A 16,000-nucleotide genomic window follows, 5' to 3' on the forward strand; every position below is an offset into this window, starting at 1 on the left:
AGCTTCCATAATCTGCCTAAGTGCACACAGCTAAGAGATGACTGAGCTAGTCTTCAAAGTCTCAGCTGTCTCGCTCCCAGGTTTGTGCTGAAATTCTTTCCTGGTCTGATGCTGGGATAATACATCCAGATAAGGGGAATCCTATTCCTGGCTTATCCTGGTCCCTATTTTCTCCCTACTCTTCATTTGCTTGCCACCAATCACTATGGCTTGGGCCTCTCTGCTCTTGCTGGACTTAGCTGTCCCAACTTCGTATGAATTAAGAAACCTTCTTGAATTATATGTAACTGGAACCATATTTGTATTTGTTCTCAGTAGTTTGGCATGGCTCGAGAAAGTTCAAGGTGATGAGCTTCTTTTCTGGATGGGCTGGTTAACTTGTCCATTCTTCATCAGTGTGGTTTTCTCTAAAGGATTTGCATCAGACTGGCCACCCACTTCTTGTACTTCCTCCTCCTTTGCTTTTGGTGACCCCACCATATTCTAGTTCTCTTCCTAACTCACTGAAGTATTTAGAGTGCTGGTTTCTTTTCTAATGCTAGGTAGTATTCCTCAAGGCTCAGTCCTCAACCTTCTCTTCTCCTCTCTTTCTACACTGTGTATGTGTACACACACACACACACACACACACGCTCTTCCCAGAACACATGGACAGAGTCATACCTCTGTTTAGACCAGCAATGGCATTGTCCGTGTCAATTCCCAGGTTATTCACCAGCCATTCAGCTCTGAATTATCTTGAGCTATTTCAAAGCCAAATTCATTTGCAAAAAAACAGACTTTCTACCCCTGATGATAGACAAAGAATACAGTGGATCTCTCTAGCAGGGTAGCCTACACAGATCAGGGAAGCTCCAAGAGTTTGAAAATCCACTTTACATTTGTTGTGTTGTCTTCTTGGAAAAACTGGAGTAAAATTCAAAATTTTGGGCCCCTTATGGAGCCAGGAAGACAGGTCTTTCTGCCCACCAAGTGGATAAGACATCCAAAAGACAAAAGACAAACACCGTCTTCCTTTGTTGTCACCGGAAGTAAAACAGCTATAGCTCTGCCTTTCCTTTAACCTGAATTGTTGCCCAGAAATAAAAACAAGTGTTGCCTCAATAGTGTGACATTCCTACTCCTATCCTTTTCTCCACATAGTCTTTGCTATTAAATCCTTCTCTACTTGGACCCCAGAGGATGCCCTGGAAAGCTGTCCCAGGAGAGCACTTGGGCTGTTCTGTGTGGGTAACATAACACAAAACTCACTCTGAGCTCGGTGATGTTTCTAGGGAAACATCTCTCCACGGATGCGCCGGGTGGCCTGGGTGGGACAGGGAGGGAGGAGGATCCAGAAATAGCTGGCTCTGACTGCACTACCGCATTGCTCAGCACCCAGAAGCTGAATCAGTTTTCCTAATTCCCAGAGGACTGGAGACAGCAGCAGATGAAGGGGGAGTGAGGAGGCCATTTCATCCCAGCCCCTGGGGACACTGCATCCTGCTCTGGGACACAGGCTCCTAGAAAAAGTGTCCCTATAGGCCCATGCCACCTGTGATTAGCTCACGTATGGAGCAGGCCCAAATGCACAGCTAGAAAATGGGTGGGGAGGAAAATGAGGGGGAGGACCATCGACTGTTGTGTCTAAACTATGACAAGTTTCCTAATGTCACTGCAGGTCAGTATTAGCAAGACAAGCTTAGGTAACATTTAGATAATAAAGAGAGGATTTTCAGTGTGTGAAATGCTGACAGGTTTCTGCACTGAGCTGAGTGGGGCAGGGTGGGGTAGGAGCAAGTGTGGCTGGTCCCTGGTTTCTGCCCCTGGCGGTGTGTCTGACCAGCCTCTGCAGGTCAATTCTCACAATGCACCCAGGAGCTTTGGATGGTAGCAGCTTGGGCAAGGCCACTGAGACAAGGAAGATGGTTGGGGAGAAGGTTTGGAAAAGGGGCGGGGGTTGCAGGAGAGGGTAGAGTTTAGGCTTGAACATGTGAGTTTGTGATGTTGTGGTCTGGTCAAGGTGGAGACGCCCTCTAGGTAGTAAGTGTGTGGATCCAAAGCAAAGGAAGGACCTAGGTTGGAGGCACAGACTCAGAGAATTCAAGGAAGTGCAAGATGAGAGCTGAGGAATGTGGGTGGAACCTGGGAGACCTTGGCATCCAAGGCACAGGTGGAAGATTAGGAAACCATAAAGCTACCCAAGAAGGAGTGTCCAGCCACACAGAAGGAGAGCAGGAGGGAATAATGCTGCGGAACCCAGTGGAAAATGAGAAAATCATGGGAACCCTACTGTGGGTGTGAATGTGTTCCACAGCCATCAGGACAAGCAACTCACATCACTTTACTTTTCTGCGTTTAACTAAATGTGGTTCTGAGCCCACTTGCAAGGACTGATAAGAAAGTCCATCTCGTTCACGACAGGGAGGGGAATCCCCTTTTTGAGGGTCTTCTAGGAATCCTGAGGCTCACAGAAGAGGCCTGGCCCTTAGTCCAGGGTAAGTACCACTCCCAGCTGTGCTCACTGTCACACAGAGTCACTACTGGCTCTCCACCAACACACAAGTATCATTTCTCTGGGTGACCAGAAACACTCCTGCATGCATTTGGCTTTGTCAAAAGACTCTCTGTTCCACCCTTGAGGCCCCAAAGCTTCAAGTCCCCAAAGAAGCCCAGCAGTCACTTCCCTGTAGGGTCCCTGTGTGCAGGTGAGGGGTCCCTGTGGCCCACGAATACTCCTGAATCCTCACTCCCTCCCAGGGGAAGGGAAGTTAACCTTTCTCCCACTTTGGCCACCTCTGCCTTTCAGCTTCTATTTCTCACCTTGGGGATAATCCAGCCAAGTCCCCTCTTCCCTGGCCTGAAACTCAAAATCTGTAAAGACAGAGGACACAGAGAGGGGCCAACCAATTTTTAGCCTTCATAAAAATGCAAGACTTGAGTCTCTCTGCTAAGGAGAAGGTTGGGAAAGGAGATCTTTTATTTTTCCTTAAATAAAAACAGCAGAACAAAAGCAAGATACCATGCATTTTTATTTTTCATAGTAATGTTTAATAATTGTCACACCAATATTTGTTGAGCCCTCCCTATGGGCTATGGGAGACCAAGGAGAGGGTGGCAGTCACAGTGGCTTTGGTGAGGAGTTGGCCTGGAGTGCTGGGGCAGGGGAGGGTGACAGTGGGTTGGAGAATAAATGAACATGAGGAAATGAACAGAGGGGAAACTGTTCTTTAAACAATATTTTTTTTTCTGTGAACCATTTAGAAGGATCTGGTGTTGACACTGGTCACTCTCAAATCGGAAGGCATTTTATTGCCATGTATCATAGCAGGCAAATTTAGCAACCGCAGTGTGGACACATCTCAGGTAGTTTCTGAGTCTTTCTCCCTGTGCAGTGCAGGCAGCTATATGGGCAGATAGATGGTTTGAGGGGTACTTCAAAAAGTTTCTATTTTTGGGGTCTCATAGAGCCCACCTGGGTCTAGATCAGATGAGCACACTTCCCACTGGAGAATGCACATGGATTTGAAGCTGAATATGCATAATTGAGCAAACGGAAGGCTAACCCCTCGAGTCCTAGGCCAGAAGTAGCACCTCCTAAAAATCCAGTTCCCCAAGACCTAAAGCACTGTCACCCTTTTCTTCCCTTTGTCTGTCTGTCTGTCCCACCACCTGCCCAGTTGTGCTGTACTCGGTGCAGATCTTCACAGGGAACATTCCCGGGGCAGGGACGGACGCCAAGGTGTACATCACCATCTATGGAGACCTCGGGGACACCGGGGAGCGATACCTTGGCAAGTCAGAGAACCGGACCAACAAGTTCGAGAGAGGAACGGTATGAGGGGCACATGGACTTTACCCTCCTTCCCTCCTCCCCAGGCCTAGCGATCTAAGCGCCAGTTCTTCTTGGTTCCCGGGCACATCCAGGAACTCCATGGGGCATCGTGCACACTCATTTGGGCCTCTGCTCTTGCCCTTCCCCTGCAAGTGCTCCTTGTTCCCCTCTCCTAGCTGATGCACCCACCCTGGGTCCTGCATAGGGGATGAGGTGGAGCAGAAGGCCGGCCTTGGGCAAGCAGGCGGCCTGCTGGAGCTCCAGGTTGTTGGTCGCATGGGGCTGGGTCGTCTTCAGAAAATCCAGTTCACTGTGCATGGTTCATGAATGTGGAGGTGAACACTGCAGAATGACAAGGGCTGTGCTGACACTGACAGAGACTTGAACTGTGGGGTGGAGAGGGGATCTGGAGGCCTGGTTCTGCTATCAGCTCCTTATCTGCTTCAAATTCTCTGGCCTCAGTTTCCTCATCTGTAAATTGAAGGATAAGATATGAATTGGCTAAATTGTGTTGTGTAGAGCTGCAGGTGGCTCCAAGGGCCTTGGGAGCCTTGGGGGTGGTGGAGACAGGTGCAGTTGGACACCCCACTCCCTCCCAGGTGGATCTACTTTGACCTGGCCTGTTGATCACAGTGCCAAGCAAGCCCTCTGTTAAGAAAATGGTTCTGTGACTGTAAAAAGGCTTGAAAACCACACGACTGGGTGATGTATAAGGCCCTTCCAGCCCTGACAGACTGATTTTACAAAACCACAGGGGTCTCTAAGGGTGGGTTTTGTGAAACTTCCCTTCTGGCAAGCTTGGCTCCCCTCTCCCTGCCTCTACTCCTCCACTCCGTGCCCTTTCTGGCATGCCCCCTGCCCCTCCCCACACTTGCTCCTCAGTCTCCTTTCCTTCTCCTCTCCATGCACTGAAATCTGCCTGAAATCCCCACAGGCCAGGCTATCTCCACAGGGAGATCAGGTTAAGGGGATTGGCTCCTAACTCAATCTGTGCTCTTGCCCGTGGCTGTGCATGTCTGGGGATTTCATACATCAGCCAACGGGTATTTATCAAGGGTCTCCTTAAACCTCACCCTCAGCCAGGCTTATCCCTTAGCATTGAACCACTCTACTAGTAAGGAGGATATTAGCCCTGGGACTAGAAAGGTGGGTGGCATCTAAGTGGGTCTGCAGCTGGCTGGTGACTCCATGAGTCAGATAGTGTGGAAGGAGCCCCAGCCTGGCTGCCAGGTCTCCAGGAGTCAGACCCCAGCACTCCCATTCATTGGTTCATCATCCAGATAGAAACCATTTACCTTTAACTTCAGTTTACTGCATTTGAAGCAGAAATAGCAGTATGATTGCTAATTAGACCTCTGGGCTGAAAAACAGGACAAGATGTAAGAGCATGTTGTACCAGGAAGAAATAATCTAAAACATACACATTCATGTTCCACAAGAGATATAATTGTTCACTGCCCTTATAAAGTAGGTAGGAGGAGTCCTATCCTCCTCTTTCCAGCTTGCAAAAATGGAATACCAAAAAGGTCAAACGATTTATGTGATTGTCCCTGACTCTACACTAGGGATATTATTTATCAGGTCCCCAGATGCTAGGGGCAGGTCACCTGAGCTCAGATCCTGGCTCTGACACTAGCTGTGTGATCTTAGACAAGTTACTTAACATCTCTGTGCCTCCTTTTCCTCCACCCTAAAAAAGAGTTAATTTTGAGTTATTGTGAAGGCCAACTGAATTAAAAATGCAAAGCGTCTAGAACCATGTCTGGCAGGCAGGTAGCTCTTTGTCTGTGCTGGATGTTGTCAAGCCTTGGGAAAGCTCACCTGCCCCCTGCCTTAGTTGATGCCTGGTATCGATGCCTGGTAAATGCATTGTAAAAGCAGCAATGTGCAGCATACAGCTGAGAGGTCCATTTTTATGCATGGCTTTATTTACAGACTCTGGCAAAGAGTAAGCATTCAGTAAATATGGATTAAGTAAATAAATGAAGGTGATACAAGCCATTCCCCTCTGTGTTCAGATTCCATTTTTTTTTCTTCTCTCTCAGCAAACTGTTATGTCACAAGAAAAAATCTTTGCCCCATTCTGCCCCATCACTTTCTTCTCTTTTCCTCCAGTGTTGACACCCCATCAGGGGAGCTGGTGCAACTTCTGGCTCAGTTACTAACCATGTGACCTTAAGTTTACTGCACAACATCTAGAAGCTTCCATTTCTCTGATCACTCCAGAATATGGAAGTCATCCTGGACATCCTTCTCCCTGTTGGAAACCCCTCCCCACCCACATTCAATCAATCACCAGGTTCCAGAGTCTTCCTTCTAAATAACCTCAAATCGGCCAAGTCTGCCCTGTATTCACTCAGCCCTGCCTCATTTCAGCTCACTCACTGAGCCAGCGTGGTCTCTCTGCTCAAGGCCCTGCCATCCAACCCACCCTCCAGCTTCCTCAGTTAACCTGTCCAAAGCTGACCAGTCACTATCTCACTTCAAGCCTGCAGAGGCTCCCCATGGATCCCAGATCTACCCTGAGTCCTTCACGGGATTTGCAGACCTTCACAGCCTACCCACACTGGCCTGCTCAGAGTGCCCTCTGTGGACCACTGAGTGCAGTTTCCAGAATACCCCACCCTTTCTCCTGCCTCAGCATTTTTCCAAACATTTTCTCTGCTTACATGTGCATGCACCCATAGAAAATAGGTAAGCCATTCCGTGGTATTACTTTTTTACATAAAAGGCATCATGCTATATAAACACTTCTTTAACTTGCCCTTGGCGTGCATGGCTGCCTTGGAAATCTCTCTCTGCCCCGGTATTCAAACATAGATGGAGGTGACTCTTCTCTATAACCACTGCACACACAACATTCTTCAGGAAAGGCTTTGCCAGTTATGTAGCCACTCCCCAAGCACGGGACCCCAGATGGCTTCCCATTTTCCTCTGCAAAAATGATCTGTAATAAACATCCTTGTGCAATGTGAAGGTCTTCCCCCAGGACAGATGCAAACAAGTGGAATTGTTGTATCTCAGGGTGGGCCCATTCTTACTCTGGTGAACCCAGTGGATTGCCAGCACCCCGGGACTGCTCCCATCCACATCTGCTTTCAGTCACACACCACTAGCTGCTATTTACCTGCAGCTGCCTTGGCCATGGGCTGTCCCCACCTGAGCTGCCTGGAAAACCCAGCCCCGCAGCTACAGCTTAATGCTGACACCTGGAGAAGTCTGTCTTCCTAGGCCTGGCTCTAGTCCTCACACAGGTGGTTGTTCCCACCATCTGAGCTGGAATTACCCATCCCCTCCTCTTGCTGCACTGGACTGTGGGGTCCTGGGGACAGAGGGCATCCTATTCTATTCATCTCTGGTTTCCTAGGGGTCAGCACAGTGACTCACATGGCACCTGTGCTCAGCAAATCTTTCGGAAGGAAAGTAGGTGTCACTCAGTGTCACCTGTCCCCTCTCACCCTCCTCAGGCTCCCATCCTGACTTCTGCCTCCCACATTCAAACTCTGTCTTGGCCCCCTCTCATTCAAAGCCTGGGATCCACACCTGACTGAGCTCCCCTCAAAGAATCAGCACACAAGAGTGGAGTGTCCACTTGACTGAAGACAGACTCAGGGACACAGATGAGGGCCTTGTATCACAACCCCCACAAAACCCTCTTGAGCCTGCGTCCCAGATGTTTGTGCTCGAGTCCCTCCACAGCCTTGCCTCCCCCAGAGCCTCACCTCTACTGCCTCCTCTCCTGTAGCCCTGCCTTACTGGTTCATCAAACTCCCTCTCAGCATCTCCCAGGGAATTTCAAACCCCCTTCTGTTACTCAGAAGTTCATCTCTAGAAGAGCTTTTGCCCTCCGGCTGCCACAGCTGGACTCATCCCCAATGCTCAGCATAGCTAAGGAATCCGGGAACAGGACCGGCTGACCACCCCTCCTCTGCCTCTGCCCATGGCCTTCAGGCCCCACCCCCCTTACACAGAGGAGGCTTCCAAACACCCACAGGCTTCTCCCAAGAGGAATGTAGTGAAGGCAGTTTTCTCCATGGCACCACACATATAAGTGGACTGCAAGATGGGACCACTGTGGATATGAGGCCTTGGACCACACAGGCTCAGTGTTGGGGATTTGAGTCTGGGGGGCACCCCGGCAAGAAAGGTCTGTTCAGCACGGCAACTGAGTGGGATGGAAGGCCCTAGAGGGTTGGGCTGGAGTGGGTTGAGTGGGGTACACCCCCCACCATCTGAGTCCCCACATCTGGGCTCCCCAGGCTGACACTTTCATCATTGAGGCCGCTGACCTAGGCGTCATCTACAAGATCAAGCTCCGCCACGACAACTCCAAGTGGTGCGCAGACTGGTACGTGGAGAAGGTGGAGATCTGGAATGACACCAATGAGGACGAGTTCCTGTTCCTGTGCGGGCGCTGGCTGTCCCTGAAGAAGGAGGATGGGCGACTCGAGAGGCTCTTTTACGAGAAGGTGAGGCGAGGGGCCTACAGGGCCTGTGGCCATCCTCATGCCTAGGGGAGGTCCCTCGGTGTGGAGGTGCTGGAGTTGCAACTGCCAGTCCTGCTCTCCCACACAGGAGTACACTGGGGACCGCAGCAGCAACTGCAGCAGCCCTGCTGACTTCTGGGAGATCGCCCTGAGCTCCAAGATGGCCGATGTTGACATCAACACAGTGACCGGGCCCATGGCTGACTACGTTCAGGAGGGCCCAAGTAAGCCAACCAGGGAGCTCTTTAGATGGGGACCAGGCACATGGAAATTTTTAAAGCAATTCTTGGATAAGCCACTCTTGAGCTGATGACATATCTAACTCTTAGTCATTTACATAGTTTTCACACGTATTGCCTGTTTTATCCCCAGAACAACCCTGCAAAGTGAGAGGGCAGGGCTAAGGCCCCTTTGCAGATGGGGAAACAAAGGTTAAAGGAGGTTAGAGTGAGAATGAACATCCCTTACATGTCACTAGAACATCACACAAAGCACTTAGCCATGCAAACTTAAGGCATGATGGGGTGGTGAAGGCAGGGGAAGAAGTCCTGAGATGGTCGTTTGGGGACTGAAGTTCCGTTTCTGGTTCTGACAGTAAAATGTGTGGCCTTGGACAAGTCAGTCTCTTGGCTTCAGTTTTTTCCTCCTACATAAAACAATATCATAAATTCCCCAGCAAGTTCATTTTGCCAACCAGATTTTTGAGATAAGGCAGTTCTATAATTGTCTATTGAACATTTGAATGCACTACCTTCCTAGTCAGTTCTCTTAAACATAAGAGTATGGCAACCATGTTAGCCCCCTCCAGAAGGCCACATGGTGGATCTGTGGAGTCAGGCAGAGAAAGCCAGTCTGCTTACAGCTTTACCTTCTCACTCTGTAAATAAGTGATAGGATCCCCAAGAAAGTGCCTTTCCTTAAGCACTGTGATCACCTGTGGAAAGCCTCCGCTGTAAAGATAAAATAAAGCCATGTGCAGGTAATTCCAGCCAGGAAGAGACAGTTTGGAAACTTTTCAAAGAGATAACAGATTGTATAACCTAAAATCCACTATACCAGGGTAGTGTCTCCCAAGCTATTGAGGAAGATGAACCAGGAGAAAGGTTTCCAACTTGTATCAATTAGTAACTGCACATGACAGAGACCTGGAAATGGTCACAAACAAATTAGGAATTTTTGTTTTCACTCACATGAAAGTCCAAAGGTAGGCCACCTGGGACTAATACAGCAGTTCCAGTGCAATCAAGGACCTAGGTTCCTTTAACCTGGTCACTCTGGCAACCTTATAAATGACCTAAATGTTGCCCATGGTTCCAAGATGAATGTTGGAGCTCCAGCCATCATATCCATATTCCAAGCAGAATGAATGGCAGGGTAAGGAAAAAAAGAGTACTCCTCCCAGTTGAGTCAGACCTTTTAAAAGAGATTTCCCAGCCAGGCATGGTGACTTGTGCCTGTAATTCCATTACTTTGGGAGGCTGAGGTAGGTGGATCACCTGAGGTCGGGAGTTTGAGACCGGCCTAACCAACATGGAGAAACCCTGTCTCTACTAAAAATACAAAATTAGCCAGGCGTGGTGGCGCATACCTGTAATCCCAGCTACTCAGGAAGCTGAGGCGGGAGAATCACTTGAATCTGGGAGGCAGAGGTTGTGGTGAACCGAGATCATGCCATTGCACTCCAGCCTGGGCAACAAGAGTGAAATTCCGTCTCAAAAAAAAAAAAAAAAAAAAGATTTCCCCAGAAACCTACCCAACAATGTCTCCTTATGTATCATAACCACCCCAGCTGCAAGAAGAATGGATAGTTGGAAGAATGGAAACTGCGACTCTATGGACACTACCTGAGCAAGTTTTATGCTAATTAATCTGGTGTGTTTTGGAAATTGCTGTCTTCTAGGACTTCCATTCACTGTGTTGCATATATGATACATTTTTATTGTTCTTCAAATTCCTTCTTTCTATGAGACCTTGCTTTTGCCAACAGCATTTTTGTTGACCATAGTGATCTTTTGGGGCATATAATGCCTATACGTGATGAGAGGTTATTTTTCTTACCCTCCTTCACACAGTAATGCTAGGTTCAAGTAGGATAATTGGTCAAAAGAGCTTTTAGAAGCTTGACACTCCAAACAAGTGACAAGAATGCTGTCTTTTGTCTGTACGTTGGGAGTTAGCAACTCCCTCAGTCCTTGGAGAGGAGACACGCACCACAGATAACTTACCAGTCTGAAGGGCTCATTGCACTTTGTCTCTGAGCAAGGAGCTGAGATCAGTGCCCTCAGAGGTCACTTCCAAATCTGTGAGCCTATGAGGCAGTGCCTTGTCCACCTGGTCTGTTATGAGGCTGGGCCCCGTAATCTCTTGCAGTTATTCCCTACTATGTGTCGGTCACCACTGGGAAGCACAAGGATGCAGCCACTGACAGCCGAGCCTTCATCTTCCTCATCGGAGAGGATGATGAACGTAGTAAGCGCATCTGGTTGGACTACCCCCGAGGGAAGAGGGGCTTCAGCCGTGGCTCTGTGGAGGAGTTCTACGTTGCAGGCTTGGATGTGGGCATCATCAAGAAAATAGAGGTGCTGGCTTCTTGGGGCCCCATAATAGTGACCACCATAGGGACAGACGGAGCTGACTAGTACCTGGGTGGGTGGGAGAGTGCAGGCTGGGAAGAGCAGCCTACCTGAAGCACCCCTTAGAGCAGGTAGCAGAGGAGAACCAACTAGCCAGGTGATTTCGGTGAGCCACCTGCCCCTCTGTGTGTCTGTCTTCCACCCACCCAGTGGGAATGTTCTGTGTATTAGTTTTCATGGCTGTGTAACAGAGTATCACAAACTTAGTGCCTTAAAGCAACACAAATGTATTATCTCACAGTTTCATGGATCAGGAGTCTAGGTGTGAGTTAGTGGGGGTCCATCTTCAAGATCTCAGTGGGCTGAAATCAAGTTGCAGCCAGGGCTGCGATTTTATCCGGGGCTTGGGGTCCTCTTCCAAGCTCACTGGTTGTTGGCAGAATTCATTTTCTTGGGGTGTAGGACTGAGGCCTTCATCTCTCAGAGGCCCACCATTCCCCACCATGGGACCGTCTCCAAAAGCTAGCTGTTTTCTTGTTCAATAGGAGACAATCTCTTCTGCTTCAAATATCTCCAACTTCTTCACCTCTGATATCTAGACATGCTTTTTTAAGGGCTCACCTGATTAGGTTCAACCCACTCAAAGTCACCTAATTAGAGACTGTAATTATATCTGCAAAATCTCTTCACCTTTATGGGAGGGACCTGGGCCAGCAAGTGCACAGCACATTGGGAAGAAGCACTGAGGGAGGGGCCTGGGCAGGGAGCACTTCCTTCCCAGTTGTGCCCAGATCATCACAGATCAGGTGTGTCTCCTCCTAGCTGGGCCATGATGGGGCCTCCCCTGAGAGCTGCTGGCTGGTGGAAGAGTTGTGTTTGGCAGTGCCTACCCAGGGCACTAAGTACATGTTGAACTGTAACTGCTGGCTTGCCAAGGACAGAGGCGATGGCATCACCTCTCGTGTCTTCGACCTCCTGGATGCCATGGTGGTGAACATCGGGGTGAAGGTAGGGGGGCACTGTGAGTGTGCAATGCATGGCCAGGGCAGTGCAGGTTGAGGTGGGGAGCAGCAGGGGAGACAGAAGTGGAAGAAGTAGGAGACTCATCACTGGGGTATCCACAGGGGCTGCAGCCTGGTGTGCTAGCCAGATGTGCTTTGCTAGGAGCCACAGACTGAACTCTCTTCTGGTCTGCTGCTGTGTGACCTTGGGCAAGTCATCTCATTTCTCTGGGCCTTGGTCTTCCCATACACTGCTTGGAAATAATGCATCCCTGCTACTCATGGCCTGTTCCATGTAGGATCTTGGTGAGAATTAATGAGATCACAGTTCATGAAGAGCTTTGTGAGGAAGCAACTCTGTGTAGACAGGTAGGGTCATTATTCACCAAAGGATCCACCATCAACAGCAGTAGGGTGGTGATAGGAAAGATGGCATCTGGGATACTGTGAACCTCTGAGTCTCACGGCGCAGCCAATGGTGTCCACACAATACCCTTCTTAACTGGAAAAGCCTGGAGGGCAAGAGGTCTGAGCTTCGGTCCTGGCTCCACCTCTAACTGGCCAAATGGCCTGGGATAAGTTATATAAACACACAGGTCAGACCAGGGAGGAGGCAGATGCCTGGTGCTAGGATCCGAGGACACACAGCCATTTGGTGGCCCAGAAGCCTCTGTTTCACCTGACCCTGTTGGTTTCTCTTTTTGTCTCATGGCTATGGGGTCAACAGAAGGCCCCATCCCTTTTCTGTGGTCCTGAATCAAAACCAATGGGCTTCTTGGACCAGGTCAGAAGCTGTCCCACAAAGGTGAGAAGAAATCACCTGGACCTGAGTGTGCTCTGCCTACATTGTATATGGAAACAGAAGTGGGGCTCTGAAACCTTGACAGGCAGGAGTGTGGTGCCTGCCAGTCTCCTGCTTCCCGCCTGCTGGAGAGTCAGAGAGTAGCACTTTCTATATCTCACATCCTTCCCCCAACCCCCAGACATCTCCATCTGTGGGCAGACGGATGGTGTGGGTGAGCACACAGTTCATCCAGGGACCTCCACCTGACCCACTTCCCAGCCTGTGTGTGTCTCTGTGCCACCGCCCAGCACACATGCACACCCCACGCAGTGCAGCTGTAGCTCCCTTGGAGCCCTTTAGTCCAGGAAAATCCAGACCTACACCCATTATCCATGGCACAAAGGAACACAGGTTTGTCACTTTACAAAGAACTGCAGGGTTCTTTGGGCTGGCCATCTCCCCAGGACACCTGATATCAGACTAGAATTACAAGAGCACTGTTTCTGTCTCTTTTTGGAAACACACTTATTACATAAAAAGAGATGTGTCTGTGTAAAGGAGAGAAAGATGGATGCAGAGAACACAAGAGTCTGATGGACCAGCTCTCAGGGGCCAGTCTCCATGGGGCCGCTAAAGCACTCATTTTGATCATTCTATCTTTTATGCCTGCCTGGATAAGAGCAAAAAAATGTTAGGCTCCCACTTTTGTTCCCAGTGGCTCCTCCTGACCATCATGAATGCCCTTGCTGGGTGGTCTAAGGGGATTTTCTTGGTAAAGCAAGAGGCTCTTCATCCGTTCCCTCAGCAAACATGTCCTGAATTTCTCCTGCGGGCCAGGCCTGCACAGAATACTTCAAACCTCACAGTGTCCTGGCAGAGATTCTAGATGCTGCCGGAAAAGCATGCAGCCCCCTCCAGGCACAATGATGGGGACATGATCACCGTGATTAATAGCTCGGGTTTAGAGGTCCAGGCTTCTGGATAATGGGAACCAGGCCCCTGCACAGGTGATAGAGGAATGTAGCAGCCTCCAGAAAAGGGACACACTGGGCCAGGTACATTCAAAGGAGACGGTCAAGATGGCCCTTCCCCGACCGTAAGTCTGATCCTCTCCTGAACCTTCAGACTTCACTGTGAGTCCAGGGGCACTTGGTGAGAAGGAAGGGAGTAAGAATCCGGGACCAAAGAACATTCTAGAACAGTGTAAGTGCTTTCTCTTGCCACGAGGCTGCCTCACAGAGGAAGAACCAAGGTGGGGGCTTGGTGGAGGCATACCAGGAAGAGCAGGCTGCACCTCACCCTCCAGTGGAGACAGAGGGCAGACATTCTCTTTGGCACACACCTCAGGCTAAATGGCAAAACCCCAGTCTCAAGTGAACATCATGGAAGTAGGGGATTGTCCCACTTCTCAAGTGGATTGAGGCAGCACTCCCTCTGTAAACATCACTCCTGATGGCATCCCTCATTCGCAGCCGCAGGGCATATGCAGGCTGTGGCATGAAGGGGAACTGACACCCAGAGTTTTGGCTGCTGCTTGGGGCCACACAGGTGGCAGGCTCAGCACCAGGCGTCATGCAAATTGTCAGCAGCTCTCACTCTGCAAGGGAGCTTATCCCTATTTTACCACAGGGGAGCAGAGGCTGGTAAGGTCAGGCATCTGCCCGGGTCTAACAGCCAGCAGGTGACAGATCTGGGATTCACATGGAGCTCTGGAGGGCTCCAAAGGCCACTGTCTTGCCACCATGCACTACTGGCACAGCTGGACTTAGGTTGGGATTCAACTGACAAAGAGTCAGTTAACGCCGGGCTTTCCATCATGTTTCTATTGCAGAAGGGCTCTCTGTCAGGACTCCTTTCTAGGGTGGGACTGAGTACAGTGGGGGACATAAGAGAGTGACAAGGCTGCCTCTCGCTATCCAGGCATTTACAGTTGATTGGAGGAGGGGCTCTTTCCAGAGCCGTGGAACTTAGACAGCGTGTCTCTTTCTCTGGTGAGACTGAGGCAGGTCAGGTGGGGTTGGAGGGTGAGGCTGAGACTCAGCACCTGCATTCCTCTCATGGCAGGTTCTCTATGAAATGACGGTGTGGACAGGGGATGTGGTTGGTGGGGGTACTGACTCCAACATCTTCATGACCCTCTATGGCATCAACGGGAGCACGGAGGAGATGCAGCTGGACAAAAAGAAAGCCAGGTACCTGGAGGTGGCCCCTACCCCTCACCCCTCCCACATTCAACTCTTCCCCTCTGCCCTACCCTACCCTCAGCCAGGCTGATTCTCACATGCCCGCTGCAGACCATGAGACCTTCTATCCTCTGTCTGCCTATTCTGTCTCAATACCTTTCTTTTTCAAGGGCCAGCTCAAATCTACCTCCCCCAGGAAGTATTCCTTGATCACCTCTACCCATAACATTTCTTCTTTCTTTCATTTGGTACTCAAAATTGTTTATTGTAAGGTTGGTAGATTAGTTGATGGTATTGTATCATTGTTAATGTCTTAATTTCATTAATTGTACTATGGCAATATAAGATGTTGACATTAAGGAGAGCTAGGTGAAGGGGGCACAGAAGCTCTGTTCTGTTTTTGAAACTTTTCTGTAAGTCTCAAATGATTACACAATAAAATGCAGTCAATTTTCAAAACATTAAAAAAAAATTGAACACCTAGTATATGCCAGGCACTGACTCAGGCACTGAAGAGATGATATAGCCAAGAAGACAAGGGTCCTTGTACTTAACAGAGCTTAACCTAAGGAGAGCAATAACAGCAACACTAACATTTATAGGAGCTTGTTTTGTGCCAAGCATTATTCTCTAATAAGCCATGTATTGATGCACTTAATCTTTTCCACAACCCTATAATAATAACCCAATTATTATCATCCCCATTTTACAAGTGAGAAACTGAGGCATGAAAAGGTAAAGTCATATGTGCAGAGTCCCATGGCCATTAAGCTGTGGCACTGCAAACTACACCCAGATGGCCCCCAGTCCTAAGCACTCATTAGTGATTCGTAATGACATTAAAGATGACCCTCATATAGTACTCATGTCCGTGCCCTCCCTTGGATTCCCAATATAGACAGTCCTGGGTTTGGGCTAGTTTGCCATGTTCAGCCGCTGTCCCCCAAACATCCCTGGCCCCTGACATCTTAAGAACCAGAGATGACAGACTCAGAGTCTAAGCTTAGCATTTTAAAATCCCACCCACAGCAACTTGCCTCTGAACACACAGCACTCCTTCCCTTAGCTGGAGGGCAGGACCCAGGTGGCTTCCTTTTTGAGCACCTCATACCTCCTAGCTCTTGCCTTGCTTGTAGTAGGCACTCAGTACTTCTGGAT

General features: G+C 49.4%; 1 protein-coding gene across 4 annotated transcripts in view; it reads left to right on the top strand.

Moving 5' to 3' along the window:
- Window positions 1-16,000, top strand: part of LOXHD1 (lipoxygenase homology domains 1) — a 140,519-nt gene that overhangs the window by 83,442 nt on the left and 41,077 nt on the right. For 3 of the 4 annotated variants that reach the window (XM_033177834.1, XM_033177835.1, XM_033177836.1), the window contains 6 exons: window positions 3,660-3,814; window positions 8,074-8,283; window positions 8,390-8,525; window positions 10,672-10,880; window positions 11,697-11,882; window positions 14,724-14,851. In XM_033177834.1, the coding sequence (XP_033033725.1) occupies window positions 3,660-3,814; window positions 8,074-8,283; window positions 8,390-8,525; window positions 10,672-10,880; window positions 11,697-11,882; window positions 14,724-14,851 (1,024 nt within the window). Of the gene's footprint in view, window positions 1-3,659; window positions 3,815-8,073; window positions 8,284-8,389; window positions 8,526-10,671; window positions 10,881-11,696; window positions 11,883-14,723; window positions 14,852-16,000 lie in introns of those variants that run through there. The other variant, XM_033177837.1, reaches the window with a different exon arrangement.

This window comes from Trachypithecus francoisi, unplaced genomic scaffold, assembly GCF_009764315.1.
Source record: "Trachypithecus francoisi isolate TF-2019V2 unplaced genomic scaffold, Tfra_2.0 Lachesis_group19, whole genome shotgun sequence".
NCBI lineage: Eukaryota > Metazoa > Chordata > Mammalia > Primates > Cercopithecidae > Trachypithecus > Trachypithecus francoisi.